Source organism: Balaenoptera physalus (genome assembly GCF_965194825.1).
Source record: "Balaenoptera physalus genome assembly, chromosome: 14".
Classification (NCBI taxonomy): domain Eukaryota; kingdom Metazoa; phylum Chordata; class Mammalia; order Artiodactyla; family Balaenopteridae; genus Balaenoptera; species Balaenoptera physalus.
The window spans coordinates 2,232,816-2,255,705 of record NC_138893.1 but is presented as its reverse complement, the minus strand read 5'-3'; the positions used below and the strand labels follow the sequence as shown (position 1 = coordinate 2,255,705).

Below are 22,890 nucleotides of genomic sequence, written 5' to 3'. Positions count from 1 at the left end.
TCAAGAATTCAGAGGCGATGGCACTTAGAAAATAATAGACTTGGAACTTTATAAATGTTGTCTGAAATTGTGGTCACTCACCAAAGACTTTGTCATAATACAGCTCTTCTCTTCCCCACTAGCAAGTGATAGAGGTTGTGAAGCCTGCAGGTCACCCTTTCCCTGATCCTCTAGAAGAAGGAATCTCATTTGATATTTACTCAACATTCATAGAGCCACCTCCAATACTGGATATGGAAATGAAGGTATATTTCCTTTTTTCTCTTAATTCACCCTATCTAAGCATTATATTCTCTAGAGGATAGGAGAAAAAGAACAAAATGCTCTTCTATCTTCTTTCCCTCTGATTTTTCCTAGCTAAATATAAATATTTCTTTTGGCGTTGATTCACAAGTGGGCCAGCTGAGGGTGGTTCAGCAATTTTAATTACTTCTACTCCATCTTCCCCAGTCTCCACCTTCATTTTCCCCAGAGTAGGTAAAAGCACCATTACTTGATTTGTCATGATGCTCATGAATAATGAAGATGCAGGAAAACGTCAAATCAAAATCCTTCCAGATTGACATCATTTCTGATAGAAAACTATCCAAGAGAAGTCTTTACTATCAGTAAAGGCTCCAGAAATCACTTGAGTGTTGTTTACTTTTAATATTCTAGGGGTTGAATCAAGAACAAGGCCCTGAAGAGTCCCAGCCAGAAGCTGACACTTCAGAGACTGATCCATTAGTTGGTTTCACCATTGAAGATATAAAATTGGTGCTGGGTCAAGTCACAGATGACATTTTAATCAGCATTCAGGTACTCAGCCTTGATGGTGTGCTCACTTACTTTATTACTGGTTAATTAGCCAACCTCAACCTTAATGTCTATAAACACTACCCACGCTCTGCCAGCAAGAGTGATGCTGATGATGGAGGAGTTCAATTTAACATCTCCACATAGCTCTCAGTTGAGTCATCTGAGACTCAGTAAGATCACAAAATAAATTCACCAACAGCACATAGTGTGGTGCGTTATCAGTTTACAGAATCATTCAGCATCGAGACCCAAAAAATAACATGATAAAGACTTCGTGCCCAGTCACATTGTAAGCCATTGCTCATGCAAGAGTAATGGGAGAACATTTCTAAATAGTAAACACTAAAGCTCAGACCATAATTCTTAGCTAAGACCTTTCACCAAATTCCTACCGAGAGGCTTTCATATCTTTGAGCTCCTTCTCAGACGGTTTGCTCCTTTTCACATACCACTAATAGCTAATGGCTATGTATATTAATGGTGTTATCACTGACACCAATGGCTGCATGAAAATGGAGATGGCAACAGCCATCTCAGTAGCAACTGCCAATGATGAATCAGTTGGCTTAGTTTTATGCTTAATATATTTTCCCCATCCAAAAACAAACAAACAAACAAACAAAAAAACATTTCTACCTCAACACAAAGGCTTGCATCATTTCCTAGGCAAAATGATTAAATGAGTGATTTCCATATTTTGAGAGGATTTATAATTTCTTGTGGCAATAACAATGAATCAGTAGGACAATATACTGCATGTTTAAAATATGAATGCATCTCAGGGAAAGATTTAGTTGTTTTCTGGACATGAGACTATATATAAAAAGCACACTGTATTAACAACTAATTTAGAAGGAGCAAAAGATTAGCTTGGCAATAGCATACCTTGTTAGTTGTTTAATCATCAAATGTTAATGTACTATTTACATGAATATTTAATGATTCAATGCCAACAGAATCAGCCAAAGTCCTCGGCTTAATAAGGGGTGTTTAGTGTTTACCAGAAATAGTGAAAGGACATATTTTACACAAAGCTTTATTGTTAACAACCCCATGAATGTAATAACTGGTTACTGTGTAGAAGGGCAGAATGCAGTTGAACTAAGCTAAGTTCAGAACATATCTCCTTTTTAGATTTGATAACATTTCATCTAAATATAGTTTATGTATAATCATGGCCCTGGGCTCCTTTGTGATCCTGCGGCTCTGAAATTATCACCGAAGGACTACTAGACAGTAATAGAATTGTTTGCAGGCCCCCAAAATTGAAAACATCCTTACCAAGGCCATGTTCCATGTAGTGAGCAGTATGTTTTTAACTATTCATTGAAAAAAAACTTTTTAAATTAAAGCCTGCAGCATTTAAATCACTACTGTCTATAGCAGAAAGCATATGATTGCTATATGTGTGTGTTATTGTCCCACTGGCCTGCAGCCATCCTGACTGAGCTTGGAAGTCCATTAGCTGGCTCATCTAAATGTAATTAGGCATAGAAAGAACTTGGACCAGAGGTGAGGGATACAGATCTTTCAGGTGCCTTGATCATGTCCATGTTAAGTAGATTCATGGACATTAGCCTGGGCCAAATTATTGCCAATTTTTCAATAAAATTGCGTGGTGATGTGGATTGATACAGTGTTTCAAGATAGCAAACCCCTTTATATATTTTCTCTCAAAAATCCTAGTAAACTCCATGCAAATTAGGCAGGCACTTACCCGATAAATAAATTGAAAATTTAGAGACACAGAAAGATTGTCATTTGTCCAGGGTTTCCAGGGTCAGAAACTGATGAAAGGCCCTGATTGGGAGCTGTGAACTGGGTTCTAGTTCTAATTCCAGTGTTATCCACAGAAACCACATAATGTCTAATATCATGACCAGACTACTTTGGTTTTTAATACTCCAGTGGTGTGGCACTTTTTCAGTGTTTACTCTTGTGTCTTGGTCAAATTCCAGGTCGGGTAATTGCTCTCTGCTTACCTAAATTTCTCCCCCTGTTTTAGATGGGTAAGTTATTTTCCACTTCTAAAACCTCCTTCCAGTGTTCTTGGCTCTTAAAACTGTCTCATAGCTGTTCAAAGGTAGCCACTTGTCAGTGGTCAGTGTATACAAACCTTTTGAAGACACTGACTTGCTGTAGGAACATTTAATGAATTATTATTTGTAAAATGTTTTAAATTTTCCAATAGTTGTTTCTCCTTCTTTATTTACAAATCGTACTCTTATTATAATTTTTGTAGGAAAAGGCAGTAGAGAATTCATGTTTTAAGTACAGTTTTTTCAGAGCTTCTCCTCCAGCATGGTTACAGGCATATTTCACTTTCTGTAATTCAGAAATTTCTGAAAATAGTGTGAATCCTTAAATTTTTTATGTTAATCTACTTACTTTCCCATTGACTCACTTTATAATTTTAGAAATTTATTAAGAATGAAGTTATCTTGGCCCTGAGATGTTAATTAAAATTATACTGAATAGAGCAAACATTTTAAGCTTATATAGTTTAGGTATTTTAATTTTAAAGATACATTCAAAATGAACTTAGTTTGGCCCTGAGTTGTGTAATAAAAATTATACCCAATGGAGCAAATCTTAATATATTTAAAGAATTATATGTCAGAGAAATATGAATGCTAGCACTAAATTCTTACATTAAATGTTGGCTGTTGGCCCTGTCTAAGCAATAGGGCAAAATAATGTGAAAACCTTGAGGGAAGTTTGCCATCTTGGGACCATAGGTATTTTTAGGTCAACTTGAATTTCCAGGTTAGAAAAGCTGAGTGGGAAGTCACCTCAAGGAGTGATCACTGAAAGGGTATTGAACTCAGGTCATGGATTTTCCATTCTTTCCTAATTGGAAGTGGAACCATACCCTATCCTGGGGGTTGTAGGATAGCATGTCTGGTCAGCAATATTCTGAGGATTAACACGGAGACACCATAGACCAATGACAACCTGCTCTTGACCAGACGGGGAGTCTTGTCATCTAGCGCCCTATCACCATGGTCTAGAGATCTGAGACATGTCCCTCTGTCAGCTCTAGCAGGTGTGCACCTGACCTTCAGGAGCCTTTTCCCCAGAGCACACACTTGTGTCAGTGAATTCTGTCTCAGTGAAATACCAGAAAGACCTCCAGGTTAACGTGAAAACCTTGATGAGACAGAAGCTGGAAGATGATAATACATCTGTTCTTAGTTGAAAAGAAATGAGATTATTGGTGGATATAGAATACATTAATTGAAAGCGGGGAGAGTCAATTGTCTAGTTAGAGCAGTGCTTCCCGATCCTTTTGGAATTGTAACAAGATCATTTCTTCAAACCATTTCATTCCCTGTATGGTCTAATATGTAGCATGCCGTAAAGAAGCAGAAGTAATCTATGTTTAAAACATATCACAACACCCTATTAATGAAATAGTATAACATTGGTGAATATATCACAAAATTAGGAGTTGGAATTATGAATTTAAAAGCTAACATACGTGAAATTTAACATAATTAATTTTAAACTGCTTAACTTTTCAGATAAGAACTAAAGGTGGTTGAGTGGCTTGCCCAAGGCCACAGAGCTAAACTAATCCCTAGGTCACCACACTCCTAGACCCTGGCTTCTTTCAGCTCTTCTAGAATTATGCCTGCGGGGATTAGTGGCCCCTGAAATATGACAGTTCTTTTGTAACCCGGAGGACCATGTTCATCCCTCATTGCCTCCTTCACCCAGCCACCAAGAAAGGAAAAGATGAGAAGCTAGAGGCCAGACTTGATCCCAGGGCTTGATAATCAAACTTGAGCCAAAAAAGATCGATATTCACACGACAACCCAGAATTACTGACACCAATGTGATCTTTTCAGAAATAGCAACTCTGAACTGAAAATCTCATCAGATAAGGCAACCAGGTGGACCTTTGAAAACTACCTATTATAATTACATTTATAAATAAAGAAATAAGAATGAAGTTATATCTGGACCAAAAACAGTGTTTGATTTTTAAAATTTCTTCTATATAAACGAAAATAATACATTTCTCAAAATACAGTTACCCTGATGTCCTCAAATTAGGTTATAGACATTAATATTTTAAACTTCAAATTACTTATTAACATTTATGTGTATGAACTACTCCTCATACACTTGTCAACTATTTTAAATCACCTAAACAAAAACACCAGTTTTACCATGCCCCACCACTGGTTTCTCTATACATAGTTTTATAACCCATCATGAAAAAAGGAAGACATTTCCAGGGCTACAAATGTTCAGATAATGTGAAAATATTTTTGGAATTATGCAGGTAGCAATGTTAGTCCACAGAATATCTCTGCCAGAAGCTAAATGCTATCACCGCCACTGCAAACACTAAAACCTGTCAGCAACTGCTTACTTTTTTCTACCAAAACTGTACCACAAAGTGGCATAATTCCAAGAGTTATATGTGTGAAGAATACTCTTTAATTATGAGAATCATTCTAATTGTGAAATTATTTGTGTTGTTATTTCACAACAGAAGGTTTCTGGGATCTCATTTAGAATGTATTACACAGGAGACAAAAACATCCATTGCGAAGGAGTGGCAGTACAAACAACACTGCAATAACTGAGCCTAGAGCAGTTATTCTGATTCGGTGCTTATTGGTAAAGTCTGTCTGAAAATGCAGATAAATTAGCCTATCTTCTAACACAAGGCTATGTGAAAAATGGCTGTCCAAATACCACTTCCTGTTCATAGCAGACATGCTATACATTGGGAATGTGCAGAGAAATATGATAAAGTGTTATCACATCACTACAGGCTGAAACACAGCTATGTCTGCAAAACAGGAAGGTGTGTGAGGGATAATGTCTGTCTTTAGGCACTATAGTATGTCAAAACCACAAAGACAATGTGCAGCAAAAGATAGCTCCATCATAACCACTTTTTTATGATTGTCTTCACAGACCAAGATAAACGAAAAGCTGCAAATACAGGAAGAGGCCTTTAATGCGCGAATAGAAAAATTGAAAAAGGCCTGAGGGCTCCAAACAAGGAGAGTGATGCTAAACTTCACAGAAACAAACAAAACCAGCCAGAATAATAGACTCTCTAGAGCACCAGATCGCTTTCATTTAGCTGGGACAGGAAAACCAAGCCCCACTTTTTATTATCCTAACTAATTAGAAAAGTATTGGCCCCAATTTTGCTACCTCCTGTCCCATAACAGCCTCTGAATTTATTACACTGTGTGTAATAAGAACATTTTGTATATAAGAGTTTGGAGAATTATATATAAAGATACAATTACTTTTACAATACTCCTTTGACATTTTGATTAGTAAATGTTAATCATCTTCAAGGAGAATGAAGTCAACTTTTTAAAATAAAGAAAAATAATAATAATTTTATCCGTATTGACCCAAATGAACTGCCACATTGCTGAAGCTTTGTGAACATAGACCAACACCACACTGCTGAGGATAAAACTTGCTAAACAATAGCAATTCAAATGCATATACTAGGGGTTTTTTCCTCCTTAAATCAGTTGGTTTTCTTATTTAAATGTTTCAGTGTGAAACCAATTTTCTGAAATTATATAATGCAGTTTGAAGCACTTTAATTTATTCTGTACTGTATTTGTTATTTCTAATCTTGTTACTCTCCCAGGAGAATACATGACCTATATAAAAAGAAGCAATGTATAAATGGTTATTAAAGACCAACCTATATATAGATTGTAAAAATCTTAAATACAAATCAAACTCACAGAGCTCTTAAAATTAACCATTATATTGCAGTAGAATGATTGAAAACATCTCAAGCCTTTAAATACCTTTATTAAAATATAATTTCAAAAGAAAATATCCATTTGCTGACTGATTGTCCCTAGTTGGACAAACTAAATTAACTACTACCTCGGCCCTTTCCCAATTTCTGAGACTTCTGAGTATTCTAGAGGGTAGAGCCTTGCTAGGAGGGGACCATTCCTCCAAGAAGTTTCCAGTTTATACTGGAACCAGATGTACTTGCATCTGGGTGGCACTTGGTCGAATATGTTCTGTCGGTGCTCTGGCCTTGTGCTATAACCTTACCTACTTACTCTATCTGTACCAAAGGGATTTGCCCAAAATGTATTCATCTGGGGCCGAGACAGATCCGGCAGCATTTGATATTTTTTTAACTACACTGATCATCAAAATAAGAGAAGTCCTTAAGATGAAACCGTGTTTACTGTTCATGCAGTTCCGAGTCTGGAAGGCCGGGAGATGTGCCGAGGTGTCTCTTCCTTGAGCTGCCCTTCCTAACTGAAAATGCCGATGGCCATAGGAGATCGCTAGGAGGGCTCACAAGCCTCGATTTCGCCAAGCAGTCTTTTTCCAGAGAAAATAGAGGTGAAACTAGAGAAACCACAAATAGGGAATAAAGGAGCTTCTCGAAATCACCAAACACAGCTTCAAATGCAATCGTTGGCACAGAGTGGACCTCCATTTCTAATAAAGAGTTCTTATTTTGAGCAAGGGTACCAAGAGTTTTAAACTGAATAAAAAATAGCAGTAAGATCCCTAAAAATTACACAAAGACAATATCCTATAAGCATGCGGAAAGCCTGCCTCTGGAGTAAGACTCCCAGGGTCTGATGGTAGGGTAGCTTCACCTGACTTGTGTGTGACCTTGGACAGGCTGTTCACCCTCTAATTGCTTATCTATTAAATGAGGATAATACTTATTTTTGAGGTAGTTATGAGAACTGAATAAATTTGTTTTAAAGGATGTTTGTTCTAAGGTTTGGTTTCTGTTTACCTCCTAGGATAACCCAAAAACCACTGCCCATCCCTAATACCCACTGTCCAGTTATTGGATCAGCCTCTTTGCCAGAATTCCCAGCCATCTCTGTCTCTCCACTGGAACTTGTGGATCTATACATCCTCCCATGGTAACTACTTTGCCACCCTGTTTTCTTACATCTTTCATGTTGGAGCAGCCCAGGGATCCCTCAGGCAGCCTGGCTGTAACATCTAATAATGACAGGAGAAAGAGCAATTGTAGTGGCGGTAGCTAATTCACAGTCTCTGCTCTTTAAATTAATTTTGTTGATAAAGGAATATATGCACTCCGTTACCAAAAAAAGTGTAGACGATGAAAAATAAATTTCTGGGCTTCCCTGGTGGCGCAGTGGTTAAGAATCCGCCTGCCAATGCAGGGGACACGGGTTCAAGCCCTGGGACGGGAAGATCCCACATGCCGCAGAGCAACTAAGCCTGTGCGCCACAACTACTGAGCCTGTGCTCTAGAGCCCGTGAGCCACAACTATTGAGTCGACGTGCCATAACTACTGAAGCCTGTGCACCCTAGAGCCCGTGCTCTGCAACAGGAGAAGCCACCGCAATGAGAAGCCCGTGCACTGCAAGGAGGAGTAGCCCCAGCTCGCTGCAACTAGAGCAGCAACGAAGACCCAACGCAGCCAAAAAATAAAAAAATAAAAATAAATTTCACCCTAGCTAGGTACCTTCATTTCTCTTCCCATGAGGCAACTACAGCTTCCAGTAAGTCCGTAGGAAAGTGTTTGCCCATTTAAACAATTTTTTGCCCATTTAAATAATTGGATGCTTGTATAGAGGGGTCTTTTTTTTTTAAACACAATTTGAATTGTTCTTTACATTGCTTTTTTCGTCAAACAATATATCTTAAGACAATTCTCTATTAGTACTTTTTACGACCATACAGTATTTTATTTTAGCAATTCCATAACTTTTTTTTGTTGCTGTTGTTGTTTTGTTTTATTTTTTAGTTTTTATTTTTTTGACTTTTTTTTTTTTAAACATCTTTTTTGAAGTATAATTGCTTCACAATGGTCTCTTAGTTTCTGCTTTATAACAAAGTGAATCAGCTACAGATATACACACGTTCCCATATCTCCTCCCTCCCGCATCTCCCTCCCTCCCACCCTCCCCATCCCACCCCCCCAGGCGGTCACAAAGCACCGTGCTGATCTCCCTGTGCTATGCGGCTGCTTCCCACTAGCTATCTGTTTTACATTTGGTAGTGTATATATGTCCATGACACTCTCTCATTCTGTCACATCTCACCCCTCCCCCTCCCCATATCCTCAAGTCCATTCTCTAGTAGGTCTGTGTCTTTATTCCCATCTTGCCACTAGGTTCTTCATGGCCTTTTTTTTTTCTTTTTTCCTTAGATTCCATATATATGTGTTAGCATACTGTATTTGTTTTTCTCTTTCTGACTTACTTCACTCTGTATGACAGACTCTAACTCCATCCCCATAACTTTTTAAGTAGTTCTATCTATGAACTTTTTATTGTTTTCAGTACTTTGCTATCACAATCTGTGTGAACATGTATGATTAAACGTAAAGGATGAATTCCTAGAGAGGGAAATTTCTAGGTCAAATTTAGTTGCGTTTCCAGTTTTGATAGATATGTCAAAGTGCCTTCCAAGGATATTTTACCAACAGCATATGATAACTCTTTCTCTACATCATTACTAACAGATGCATTGGCCAATTTTTTATCTTTAGTATCCTGATAGATAGAAAATACTGTCAAACTATTGTTTTAATTTGCTTTTATTGTTTTACTCCACAAGGACTGAGCACCTTCCATATGTTTATAAGCAGATTTAAATATATACATATATATGTGTGTATGTGTATTAATCCCCCTAATAACCCTAAGAGATAAACAGATAGATATTATTGGCCTCATTTTATAGTTAAGGAGCCTGAAGCTTAGAGAGATTTTTTTTTTAAATTTTTGGCTGCATTGGGTCTTCATTGCTGCACGCGGGCTTTTCTCTAGTTGCGGTGAGTGGGGGTTACTCTTCATTGCAATGCACGGGCTTCTCATTGCAGTGGCTTCTCTTGTTGCGGAGCATGGGCTCTTGGCACGCGGGCTTCAGTAGTTGTGGCACGAGGGCTCAGTAGTTGTGGCTCGCAGGCTCTAGAGCACAGGCTCAGTATTTGTGGCGCACGGGCTTGGTTGCTCCACGGCATGTGGGATCTTCCCAGACCAGGGGTCGAACCCGTGTCCCCTGCATTGGCAGGCGGATTGTTAACCACTGCACCACCAGGGAAGTCACTTTTTTTTTTTTTTTTAATTGAGAGATTATTAACTTGAACCAAATTGTACAATTGATAATTGATAGATGGATCAGGGCTTGAAATCCAGGTCTGACCTATTTTACAGATGAGGAAACTGGAACCTAGAAAAAATTTAAGTAACTTTCCCATGATTACACAGCAAGTAAAGTGGTAGAACCAGGTTTTGAACTTAGGCCTGTGTGATGACAAAACCCATATACTTAACCTTTACCTTCATCTAGCTATCTCATAGTTGATATGAAACAAAATGAAAACTGACCTTTCTTTTTGTTTTTAGTTATAATAAGGTAACAAACTTGCTTGTATTGTAAGCATATTAAATATTTAGAAAATTTATGCAGGGATGGAATGTATAACCCAGATCCATTCGTTCATTCATTCGTGTGCTGTGTATTCATTGAGTACCTACCACGTGCCAGGGCATTTAGTAGTGAGCCAAACAGACATGGTCTCTGCCCTAGTAATCTAGGAGAGGGAGACAGCTAATACTAACTGCGATAAAGACAAGCTTCAGGGAATTATAAGAGTATTGAACAAAGGAGCTTGATCTAGTCTGGGAAGTCAGGTAAGCTTCCTGTGAGTTTTGCCACTTGGCCTGTGATCTCAGGGATAGGTAGAATTTAACTAGACGGAAGAAGGTGGCGGAAGATGGATTTCAGGCAGAGAAAGAAGCACGTGCAAAGTCCCTGGGACACAGGGTGAGGCTGAACGATGGGTCACAGCCAGCGCTCTCTCGGGGACCTGTAGCCCACATTACGGATTTTTACTTTTAACCTAAAAGCAGTGGGAACGTGTTGATAAGTTTTAAGTAGCAAGTGACGTCAGATCAGTATTTTTAAAAAGGTCATCTCCCTGGTGCCAGGACTTCTATACATTGGAGACATGGAAGAGAGAGTATTCTCATAAAAGCTATAGCTCCACTTCTTAGCAATTTCTAAGAGTGGGAGAAATAAAGACAATTTTTGACTTTTTTAAAGTCACAGGGTCCACCTACTCGAAGCACTCTTTGGCACAAAGGCAGCGCTCTGGGGAGCCAGCTGACAACCGTACCAACCTCGCACTCAGACAACCTCGCACTTAACCTTTCTCTTAGCATCCACAGTAAGATAGCTTCTTCCCATTTGCAGGAATAATTTGGGGTGATTTTTTACTCACCCCCATGAAAAGTCTCAAAGAGAAAATATATTCACTATGTTACAGACAAGCCACAGACTGCCACTATTTCAGGTATTTGCAGGCACCTTTGTGCCTAAATATAGCTGCGGAGTCATTTTTCCAAAATCCAAATATAAAGCCCCTCTTTCCCTCCTCCATTTGATTGGAACCATTCAACCGTCCTGCTAGATAATAAGTTTGCATGTTCTTAGATTGCATTTCATTATGCTTCAGTTCCCCTAGAGAAGAAACGTGCTCCTTTTCCCAACAGTTGTAGAGGAGAAATACTTGTGACATCTCAAGTTTCAGAGTCTCAGGAAGCCGGCCCTCTTCTGGACATCAAAGTCTTTTTTTTTTTCCTGGACATTGATTTGTTAAATAAGAGAAGTCAGGACCTCTTTGTAGCAGCCAAAATACTTATTAATTTAGGTTTCCTAAGCAAAAAGGAATCTAAATCAAAATAATACCGTCTTGTTGGAATTCAAATTTCAAAACGAAGAGAGAATACTAAAAATTTATTTTGCTTTTAGGGTCCCTCTCTCGTTCATGGAATACCCTCAGTGGAGATCAGTTCATCACTTTTTTGTCAGAGCTGCCAGAGTTTTGTGTGATTTAATTTTTAGCTTCAGGGAATGTTGAGTGCAGATGTCTCCAATGGTCATTTTGGTGTTTGTTTCTTTTTTTTTTTTTTTTAAATTTAACCTGTTATTTATTCAGGGCACCTTCTAGGTACTGGGATGAAATAAGACAGATAAGGTCCTTGACTTCATGGAGTTCATGGAATTGAGGCTATCCAGCAACTTGAAATCAAGCTTGGTAATGGTCACCTGCCATCCTATCATCTAGAAAGGGTTAAATAGCCTAGATATTAATATTTTCATTGAATACCAATCTCAAAATCAAAAGGAGGAAAAACCAGCCCTTGTTCTTATACCAGTGAACATTTATGTTCAGTCACCGTCAAAACATGACCTTCATAAAACCAAGGCCCAAATTCAAACAGAATAAAAGTAACATAGTACCCGTCTTCCAGTCCCATACGGGAGTTAATCCCACAATGACTAACAACATATTTATGGATTTTATTTCCTTATCTTTTTCTGTATAACCATTGATTCTCTTATTTTTTATTAATGTTATCCAATCCCCTTTCAGCTGTGATTGGACTTCAAGGATTAGGATAAAGTTAAAGTTTGCACTGAATTTGTAATAATTAAAAATTCAGGACGAAAGAATAAAATATGTTTCTATTCTACTTGCCAGATCCAGAACTTGTAACATCTGCTTAGGAAACATAGCTGAGTGATTGAACAACCATAGTGACCCACAGGATTCCATTTTAAAATACTCGGACCATAGGACCATGGTGACGAAAGTCTTAAACATCATCTAGTTCAATCCTCTCCAGATGAAGAAACTAAGGCCCCAAATAGTAAAAACCTCTTTGATGACATGGCTAATTTGTGGCAGGGCCCAAACTATCAGTTCTTCATTCATTCAAGTATGCTTATATTCAACAAATATTTACTGAGTATCTTTTGTGGGTAAGAAACTAGGCTAAGCATTCACAAACAGAAACAGACATAACCGCTTACCCCATGGAGTTTATAATCTAGTGGAAGAGGTAGATTTTAATCAATCACACAAACAATTATAAAAGAATAACTGTAATGGGTGCTGTCGGGCAGGGAGTTCTACTCCACAATGAGAGCTGATTTAGAGGAATTTGAACAAATCAAGGAAAGTTCCCCTGGGAGAGTCATATTTAAAGGGTGAGTAGGCACTAATTAGGCAAAGAAGGGAGAAAAGAGTTTTTAGGCAAAGGGAACAGCAAGTGCAAAATCCCTATGAAAAGGGAACATGGGAAACAGAGGATGTGAAAGGGGGCCTGTGTGGCTAGAGCCTTGAAAGGGAGAAGGGGCATTTTCCAAAGTTGAAAACGAATAGGTTAAGGATATTAGATTATGCAGCGCCTGTATGTCGGGATAAAGAGTTTTGTCTCTATCCTGAATACAGTAAGTTATTGAAGGGTTTTCAGCAGAGACTCGCAGGTGGCTGGTGACGGACAAGCACCTTTGAACTATGCAAAGAGGACTCTTAACTGCAGTGGGGAGAAGGGACCAGGCAGGACGAGGTCCCTGGTCCTCTTTCCGTGACACCACACATGTCAGAAGCGGTCCAGCAAACCCATTCTCCTATTATTGCTAAGCACATGGCTGATCTCCATTTTCCAGATCCCTTTGCAGTGAGGTGTGACTATGGGACCAAGTTCCAGCCAGCGGAATGTGAGTACAAGTGAAATGTGCTGCTTGAAGGGTATGGCTCAGGACCAGACCACACCTCTTCCACGTTCTCTCCCCTCCCTGTCTGCTGGCCGGATGGCAGCAAGGAGAATGATGACTCAAAGGTGATAGAGCAGCTGCCTGCCTGGGTTCCTGAAGGGCCACATGACAGGTGACACTTACCAACTCAGATCACATGCCCAGACTGTCATATGAGGGGGCAAGAAACTTCCATTTCTGAGAGTGACTTCACTCTTGGGTCTGTCTGTCGCTGCAGTTAAGCCTGCCCTAATTAACTCAATGAATATGTCTCTCTGTGTTTATGCATATGTAGCACGTGTCATATGGGTCAATGTCTGTAAACTGGGAGAACAACCAGCAAATTCATTACCTAGGGACCTGCTTATAGTTTTATTGCATAAAGTAATTACTTCTTAGCTTATATAAGCCCACAGTCCCTCCTAAACTGACATTCTATGAAATAATTGACTGAGCCTCATAAGTATGATGAACTACACACTCAGGAAACTCCCACGAGAGGCCACACCTTCAATACTTCCTACTTTAAGTGAGGCTAGTAATTTTTTAAATGTCTATGGATGGCTTGGTATTTCTCTAATATAATAAGTATAAACAAGACTCTAGATTATTAATTTGCTAATAGTTTTTCCCTTAGGCCAAGGTTATTTCCTCAGCTGAAATACTCCTTGATTCACTAAAAATTATTTACTAGATGCCTACTCTAGAACCTGGCTAAGGCCCCTACTAGAGCAAATATTGATATGTTGGCTACTTGATGTTAACTATATCCAGTTCTAAAGACTAATATTTATTTCAGAAGTATTATTTCTGATTTGGGTAGTTTGCAGTTCATAGGTTAAAATAAACAGCACAGTCAGATCATAGACAGAGTTGGAAATAGAAAGAGCTTATTTTTTCCCTCCCTTAAACATGTTCAGTCACCAGTTGCTTACTTGCTATTGGTGACCACCTGCGTCAGTTAGGATGCTTTTGGCTACAAGTCAATAAAATCCTAAACTCAAAATGGCTCAAAAAATTATAAAAATACACTACATAATCTTACAAAAAAGAAGTTCAGAGGTAGGGAGCCTCAGTGACATCATCGAGGACCCAGATCATTTCTGTCTGTGGTGTCCTCTTCAGCACCTTGGCTTTTGTCCTGAGTTGTCCCCTCCTAATCCCAAGATGACAATTACGTCCTCGCAAATTTTTTCTTCTCTTACATTTCGTTTTAACAAGAAGAAAAACTTTTCCCAAAGCCTGCCAGTAGAGTTTCTCCTGTGTCCGATTGGCCAGAGTTGTGTCACATGATCAACCCTAAACCAGATGCTGGTAAGGGAAGTAGAATGGTCAGGATTGACTTAGGTGAGTCAGGATGCACCAGCTGGGGTGGGGGGCGTGGCCCTGAAACACTGGTCAGCCACAGCTGAACAAAACTGGGATTCCCTTCCAGAGGGAAAAAAACATAGATGGCTTTTGGGCAGGTCACTGCCATTTCTACTCCACCAAATGATCTTTCCTCTGTAACTTTTTTTGGGGGGGTTTTTTAAAAAATATTTTTTAAATTTTGTTTATTTTATTTTTATTTATTTTGGGCTGCGTTGGGTCTTTGTTGCTGTGCGTGGACTTTCCTTAGTTGCGGCGAGTCGGGGCTACTCTTCGCTGCGGTGCACGGGCTTCTCATTGCGGGGGCTTCTCCCGTTGCAGAGCACGGGCTCTAGGCGCGCGGGCCCACTAGTTGCGGCACGCGGGCTCTAGAGCGCAGGCTCCACGGCATGTGGGATCTTCCCAGACCGGGGCTCGAACCCATGTCCCCAGCATTGGCAGGCGGATTCTCAACCACTGCACCACCAGGGAAGCACCCATAACGTTTTATACCTTGGAATGTCCTAGCATTCTCAGCATTCTTGAATTCCAAATTTAGGTGGATAGATTGGTAGGTAGATAGACAAAAGGTATTTTTTTCTTCTTTTTCAAAGATTGTGCTACTGGTGCTGATTATTATCTCTATGTGTGGGTGTGGTTTTTTAAATGTTTGCCACAGAAGGAGCTACTGCATTCCAACATGTCTATGAAAATTAGCTAGAAATTTTTGAAACCAAATCTATTCATCTCTTAAGGTGCTAGACTCATATTGAATTATTAGTACCATTTCCTTTCTGCTGAAATTTTGATGACAAGGTCATCATTCATTCAACCAAGTGTGACCATTTTAGATTCAGTTAAGTGTCTTTATTCAAGGTGTCCTCATAGGCTCCTTTATTTGTTAGAACCATTTCAAAATGAATAGACAGATGAATCACCAGAGCACTGCAAAGCAAAACTCAAGGGCCAGGGCTAAACTGAGGAGACAAAACAAACAAAAAGATGATGCAATTACAGACTTGGGAAATTGTTCATGATTTAGAGGGAAAATCTATCATTAAATATGATATGTGTTTTGTGGGGAAAAATGATATGCAAAGATAAAGCATTTGAATAAAATGGGAGTTATCTGTTGATGGTAAGGTTGCAGGTGATTTTTAAATTTTTTCTGTATTTTCCATAAATTCTCTATTAACTTTTTTAACTAACAAGAAGTACACATCACTTCTGAGAGGTTGATGCTGCACCCTAGCCTTTCAGTGTCATTGCCCTTTTGCCAGCTTCTGGACCAACCCACTGGAAGCCGGGTTACCCATTTTCCCTGCCCTCTCTGGTAGAGAGTCTTTACAGCAGCAACCGTTAGAAGGCATCGGGTACCGTTTGGACCCAGGGAAGCACAGAACGCTTCCCAGAAATGGCTCCTATTCTGAAAAAGCTCCCAATCTGAGTTGGATACACTAGTGCATAGCTTTGGGTGAATAGACACATTGCCCTGATGGTACTGAGATGACTTCTAGAAGGTGGATTCCACGGAAGATTCTGTCACAAAAAACTGAAGGATGTTGAGCGTGCTGCATTACCCATCTGAGCCTTGGGTTTATTGCTTATAAAATGGATGGATTGACAATAGGTTAAAAAAAAAAAAAAGGCAACGTTGAGAAGCCTTTTCTTAAAATTCCAGGGACATCCCCGACTTTAAAAAACTACAAACTAGCCTTAGAAGAACACAGCAGGTTAAAGAAGATCTCAAATTGGCTTAGATCTTAACACCAGATGCATTTCCATTAAAGTCAAAAGTGAGATAAGGGTTGGAATTAATGAATTAGTCGTATAATTTATCTGTTTAATGTTTGTCTCCCTGCCCATGCTGTACCTCGAGGAGGGCAGGAGCTGTTTCTATCTTGTTCTGTGCTCTATCTGCAAGATCTAGCACAGTGCCTGGCACAGAGTAGGAACTTCATGAATGTTTTGTAGAAGGAAGAGAAGGCAAGTAGACAACACAGGCTGGCTGTTTTCACCACTGGTATTTTGCTTTTCCTACCCCTGCAATAAGACAACATAAGGAAGTTAAAAGTATAATTAACACAAAGCTAAAATAATTATTATTTGTAGATTATAAGATTGTATACATTGAAAACTCATGAGAAAATCTATTCTAAAAAATAAGTCAGATAAAAATAAAGACTAAAAATAGATTTTTTACAAATTAATAATGGTTAGAAAATATAATGGGGGAAAAAATCTATTACAGTAGTAACAAACATACAAAATATTTAAGGTGAAAATAGGAAATGTAAAGGACCCATGTGAAGAAAAATATAAAACTGTCCTAATGGGCATTTTGCTTGATACAAAATTTAAATACTGTAAAGATGTCATTTTAAGTGTAATTCCATTGAAAAAATCTTAGGATTTGTATTTACTAATGCTAGTCTGAGGTCAACATGAATACTGCAACAGTAACAAGGGGAGATGGCTTTCTGATTTAAAAACGTTACAAAGCTGAAATACTTTAAAGTATGATATTAGTGCAAAAATAGCAGCCAAATTAGTAAAACAGAATAAAGAACCCCCAAAGAGCCATAATACTCAGTATCTGTCTTATGGTGAAATTTACTTGGGCGGCTGAGTCTATGAATTTGGAGGCACTTAAATCCTGAGATTCCCCTCTCAGATCTGCCTTTTGTAGACAAGCATTATTAGCTATCTAAGCCTCAGTTCACTCATCTGTAAAATGGGAATAAAAATAACTATACAAGAATTTTATTGTAAGGATCAAATGAAGTCTACATTCATTAAAATTTAAAATTCATTAAAAATATTTAGCACAGTTTCTCAGTGTACAATAAAGGGTACTTATGATATACTTGATAAACCATTGGGAAAGTAAAGGAATCTATAAGAAATGATGCTGGGACAATTAATTATTTGAGGAAAAATGTTTATATGTTATATGTGCGTGTTTTATATGTTACATTTCACAGAGTATACCAACGAGTTAAAGCATTAAATGCAAATATTAAAACTACAAAATAACTAGAAGAAAGTATGAATGACTCTTTTCCTGATCTCGTGATACAGAGGGCTTAACAAATAAAAGAAATGAAATAACATTACAAAGACAAGAACAGGCAAGAAAAATAATTTTAACTACAGAAGAATTTTGAACTTCATGTAAAAGAAAATTTACCATAAATAAAAATAAAACAAAAAACTGAGAAAAATACTTTCAGCAAGATGTGTGACAGATGTGAAGTTAATAACTTTAATATATAAACAGCTCTTAAAAATCAATACAAAAAATGCTAACAATGCAATAGGAAGTTAGAAGGAATCTGAAAAAATAATTCACAAATTTAAAAAATTAAAGAATAAGTACAAATGGTCAGCAATAATGAAAAAGTTTTTAATTTCATCAATTCTGGAATTTCCATATGCTATATATTTGTACGGTATTTGAAGCCAAAGAAATCCATAAAGAGAAATGCAGAAATGAAAGTATTTTATACATGACTATATCAGGAACTGCCTAAAATTGATTCAAATATATGAAGAAGCATTGCACAGCTCCCATTTAACACCTCAGGAGTACCTTAAATTTTTAGATATCAAAATTCATTTTTGGTAAATGGCAAGCAATATGCCACTCACTCATTCACTCACTCTCTCTCTGCCATTCCATATTTTTCTCTACTTTTTCTAACATGGTACATGTGGCTTTCAAACCTGACAATTTCCATGTCATAAATATCGATCTTGATGAGCGTGAACTAAGTAGCTGGTAAAAGATCCCTAAAGCAAATGTAAAGAGATCTAGTTCTGGGTCTTGCTCTCTTACCAATAGCTGCAATCCAGGCCATAGGTGAGCCACATCACTTCTCCAGATGTAAGAGGATTAAGTCAGTTTCTCCCAAGGAGGTCCATAATTCCTGCACCCCACTCCAGCCCTTCAGAATCAGAAGGCAGGACTTGGAAATTGGGATTTTTTTAACAAGAACCCCAGTTAATGCTTAGGTACTTTAAAGTTTGAAAAACAGCCTAATGGCAGACCACCAAGTCCCTTCTAATGTCAAAAATCGAGTATTCTGAAGGAAAAAAATGTGCATGCTGAATAGTGCTCCACTCTGTGTATCTGAGAGTAAGTGTCTGCCTCAACTCTCAAATTTGGGTTGTTAGATCCTTGTTATATTTGAGCTGATATCCTTTCAGGTTTTGTTCTCCTAATCCCATGCCTCAGATTACACTCACTGAAGCTGCCCATCTTGTAAAGTGCTTTCAGAAGGCACATAAGTTCAACCCAGAGTCCGTATGATTCAGACATTTAATCACACCATAAAGTTAATGGAATCCAACTTGAATGTAGACACCTCAACAGCTACATTGCATTGAATTCACAGCATTCATAAAATGTAGGTCTCAAAATGAATCACCAGTCTGGCAGAAAGTTCAGAGGAGAACTCCACACTCTCATTGGTCACTGTCCTAATCTTCAGCTGCCAGGAAAAGGACCAGAGCTGTCAACACAACACTGTAGCCCAGGCAACCAGCCATGCCACTAGAAACTTTTCAGCACTTACAAAAATAAAAGTTACCATAGAAACTCTCAGATACTCTTTAGATTGTTTGGACAGCCCATGGTTTGGACAGCCCAAGGTAATGATGCCTTGGGGTCAGACACTGCCTGTTAACCTAGGACCTCCCATCATTCACAGCCCAGAAATGGGTTGCTTTTTGGATGCTCCAGACTTTTCCTCCGTTAAAGTATGTTCCTCCGGTGGCACATGTACTCTGGGGTAAGAGAAAATAGATGCTATGTTTCCAAGATCCCAATGATCCATTACTTAACAAAATAATAATTGCAGTAGCCCTCCAAACATCCAGATGTGCTGTCAATGGTGTTTGACTTCCACTAGGTGAAGACATCTGGATGATTGATTCCGAGCTTTCCATCCAGTTGTTCAACCATAGTGGCAAGTCCATTTTGTACAAAAGCTGGGAGCATTTTCAGTCATTGCAGAGGTAACTGTATGAGCTCCTTTTATTGGGAACGTCGCTTCACGTTAGTTTTTCCACCTTGGATAGGATGGCTTTGCCTGAAAGAACCTCAGGAACTGCAGAACTGCTTACATCAACCTTCTCAATTATGCTTTATGTTCTTCAAGATTCTGTAGCCATTGCTAAGCTAAGTGGAAGGAAGACCCAATCCTTTCTTAATTTTTTTTTCAAGACAGCAGCTGGAATCCACCTGTTCTTAAAAAGTTATTTACCTGAAGTAGGAACTTTGCGCATAAGGAAAGAGGCAGGGCTCAAAATGTCTTGTATACTTTTCGAGTCTAATATGCTGAACTATAAATTTAATCCACTGAAGTGGTTTCATGCAAACGCTCCTCTCAAATCCCTTTTGTACAAAATCTTGATGCATAATGTATAGAGTCTGAAAATGGATTAAGCTACATTTGGAGGATGGTTTAAGTTGTTTTTTTTTTAAGCTAGCAAAAACGAGCAGATTTTTTGTTGTTGCCTTTTTTAACCCTTCTTGCTCAAGCAACCACATAGATTGTGTCTTCTCAAAGCTGCCTTCTACACAATGTTTCTTGTCTTTTTTTTCTGTCAAAAAGCTTGAAATGTAACAAGTTTTAATTAGAAATGTAAAGAGTGAATTGGACTCATTTCCCTCAGATTTCCCAACTAAAGTAAGCAAATAGAATGGTAAAACCTTCTGATTTACTCCTGGAAGATAATTCAGCAATCGAATAAGCAAATGAGTGAAATCTTACTGAATAAATGTTTCCTGGTACTCCACGATCGTAATTACCCATAGGACTGAGGCTGTAGATAGAATGCCAGTCTGTATGTTGAGGGGAGCAGACGTAGTGAATGCTCAGTGACACATTTCCTCCAGTGCCAATCAACTCCAGAAAGATGAAAAAGGAGACGGCGGCCAGGGGGATTGCCAAAGTCTCCAAAGGAATCACAGAGACTTGGCTTAACAACCGCAGGTTTCAGGGGGTCAATACGTTTATAATGCTGTGCTTCATTATTGCTTATTTTTACATAGCATTTGAATACTATGTAAACTGTACTGGAAGGAGAATTGCAGCTAAAATGAGGAGCTCTGGACTCAAGCTCTCAGTCTGACCCTACACAGTCATGTGACGTTAAACTCACTCGCTCTCGCTGGTTTCACTTTCATCATCCATCAAGTGAGAAGAACCATCCTCCCTCCAGCCACCCGTCTGCATCCGGGGCCGTCGGGAGGAACAGGTGAGATGGGTGGGAAAGTACTTTGTAAAGTGTCAGCTTTAGGGATGCTGCTGAACTCCTTGTTTTGGGTTGACCACTGTTTTCTCCTGAGAAGTTGGTGGCAGCCTTGGCTCTTCTCCCACATCCTCTTCATCCAGGTTTCCCCCAAGCCACGGGAGAAGTCAACAGGCTGCTCTGAAGCCAGCCTTCCCGCTGCGGCACAGCTCGCCACTTCTGGTGAGCTCTGTGTGCGTGGCCCCAACAAGGGCTTCTAAGCTGACAAGGCCTTACCCGTGACACTTGACAACATGGCTTCACATAAATAGAAAAACAATATCCTGCAGCCCAGCATGTCTCACAGCCTCCATTCCGAGCCCTCACCTTGACCTACTTGTTCCTGACCTTGTGACTAGCACTTGTTGCCGTTGTCTGCCTCACCTCTCCAGATAGTTCCAGTTACCTAGTTCTTGCCTTTTGAGTCTCTTCTCCATCATGATTTAAATGATTCACTTAATCACAGTCCCTTTATGCACTCCCCCTCGGACCCAGCGCCTTGCACCCCAGCCCTGATAACGGGACACAGAGAGAAGATTTTATATACACTGTAGTAGCGAAGATGTGTCTCCCCACACAGGCAGTGCAAGGATTTCTGCCGGCACATTTTCTCTTTTGGAGCTACAGACTTAGAACAGTTGGACACTTTCAAATTCTATGGACCAGGTACCTTGGGAGAAGGTGACAAGAGGAAAAGTAGTAGTTTCCCCACCCCCCCGCACTCACCTCATCTTCCAACTTTAAATGTTACCACACACCAACAGAACGAAGAGGAACCATAACCTGTTTGTGTCTCTCCATTTGACCTTGATTTTTATTGAATGGGAAAGGAAGACTAATTCAAATTCAAATTCATTCCTCCTGATTTCACAACAATAGAGACTTTACCAAACTTTTTATTTAAATTTCTACACTGTAGTGAGAGCAAGACCTTGCCCGTCTTGTTCATTGGAGTATTTCTAGAACTTAGCACACAGAAGGTGTTTAAAAAATACTTGTTGCCTGAATGAATGCGTAAGAAGAAAAAAAAAAGTGACATTTGAAAGATTTCTTATTATCCGAGGCTGATAGTGAAGTTAATGATTTAGAGAACAAGTATCCAGCAGTAGAGCCCACTAATACCCTTTAAAATGTGTTGATGCTCATAAATCCAAAATAAGCAACCTGTAAAATCACTTAAGAAGAAATAATACGCATTTAATCAGGCTTCCAGAGGAATGTCTGAGGGAAAAGCTGAGAATTTCAAGAAGAATTATTAAATCCCTTCAAATTCAATCACATGTGGCCGATCACAGACACGCCACATGTTCTTCTGCCCACAGGGCTGTCACTTTAGGAAGTCTCGCTCAGCCCTTCGTTATGAAACTCCTAAATTACAGCCACCTCCTGCAGCCAGAGGGAAAAGCTTTGGATCAGCTGAAAAGCGTAAGTCCTCTTACAGGTCTACCCAGCACGTTGTGCCACATTCCACAGAAAGATCTTAAGTACAGAGGGAGAACTGAACACATCACCCACATCCTAAAGCCAGCATCTTCAAAGTCTTATGCACGGCTTTAGCTTCAAGTCAAAGGGCTCTTCCTCTGGCCAATAAAATTCAAAACACTGTGAAATGCCAGTCTGTGCCTCTGCTTTATAATCCTGTTGAAGTTTTTGGGCTCTTACTGTGTTCTGGAACCTTCTATCCCATCCTGGATTTTAGCTCTTAGTCTGCTAATGAGAGTCACTTTACCTTTCCCGGAGTGTGATTAAGGTCCTGAGGGTGGTAGTAAAATGGATCCATCTTTTTTGTTACAAACTCAGTTAGCAGAAGTTGGAATTGCTCTCTTCAACAAAGTTACATAAATTGTTAATGAGAAATTTATGTTCACTTGATGTGCTAGTT

General features: G+C 39.0%; 1 protein-coding gene across 8 annotated transcripts in view; it reads left to right on the top strand.

Moving 5' to 3' along the window:
- CABCOCO1 (ciliary associated calcium binding coiled-coil 1) overlaps positions 1–22,618 on the top strand; it is a 140,515-nt gene extending 117,897 nt beyond the window's left edge. Inside the window, exons 6-10 of one of the 8 annotated variants that reach the window (XR_014253559.1) lie at positions 123–245; positions 658–798; positions 7,579–7,704; positions 13,278–20,975; positions 22,331–22,618. Coding sequence is in view for 3 of the 8 variants with exons in the window: in XM_082425624.1 (XP_082281750.1) it covers positions 123–245; positions 658–798; positions 5,735–5,809 (339 nt within the window). In the remaining 5 variants the exon portion in view is untranslated. Of the gene's footprint in view, positions 1–122; positions 246–657; positions 799–5,734; positions 7,542–7,578; positions 7,705–11,760 lie in introns of those variants that run through there. The other 7 variants (XR_014253557.1, XR_014253558.1, XR_014253560.1 and 4 more) reach the window with 7 other exon arrangements.
- Positions 22,619–22,890: the final 272 nt, after the last annotated feature.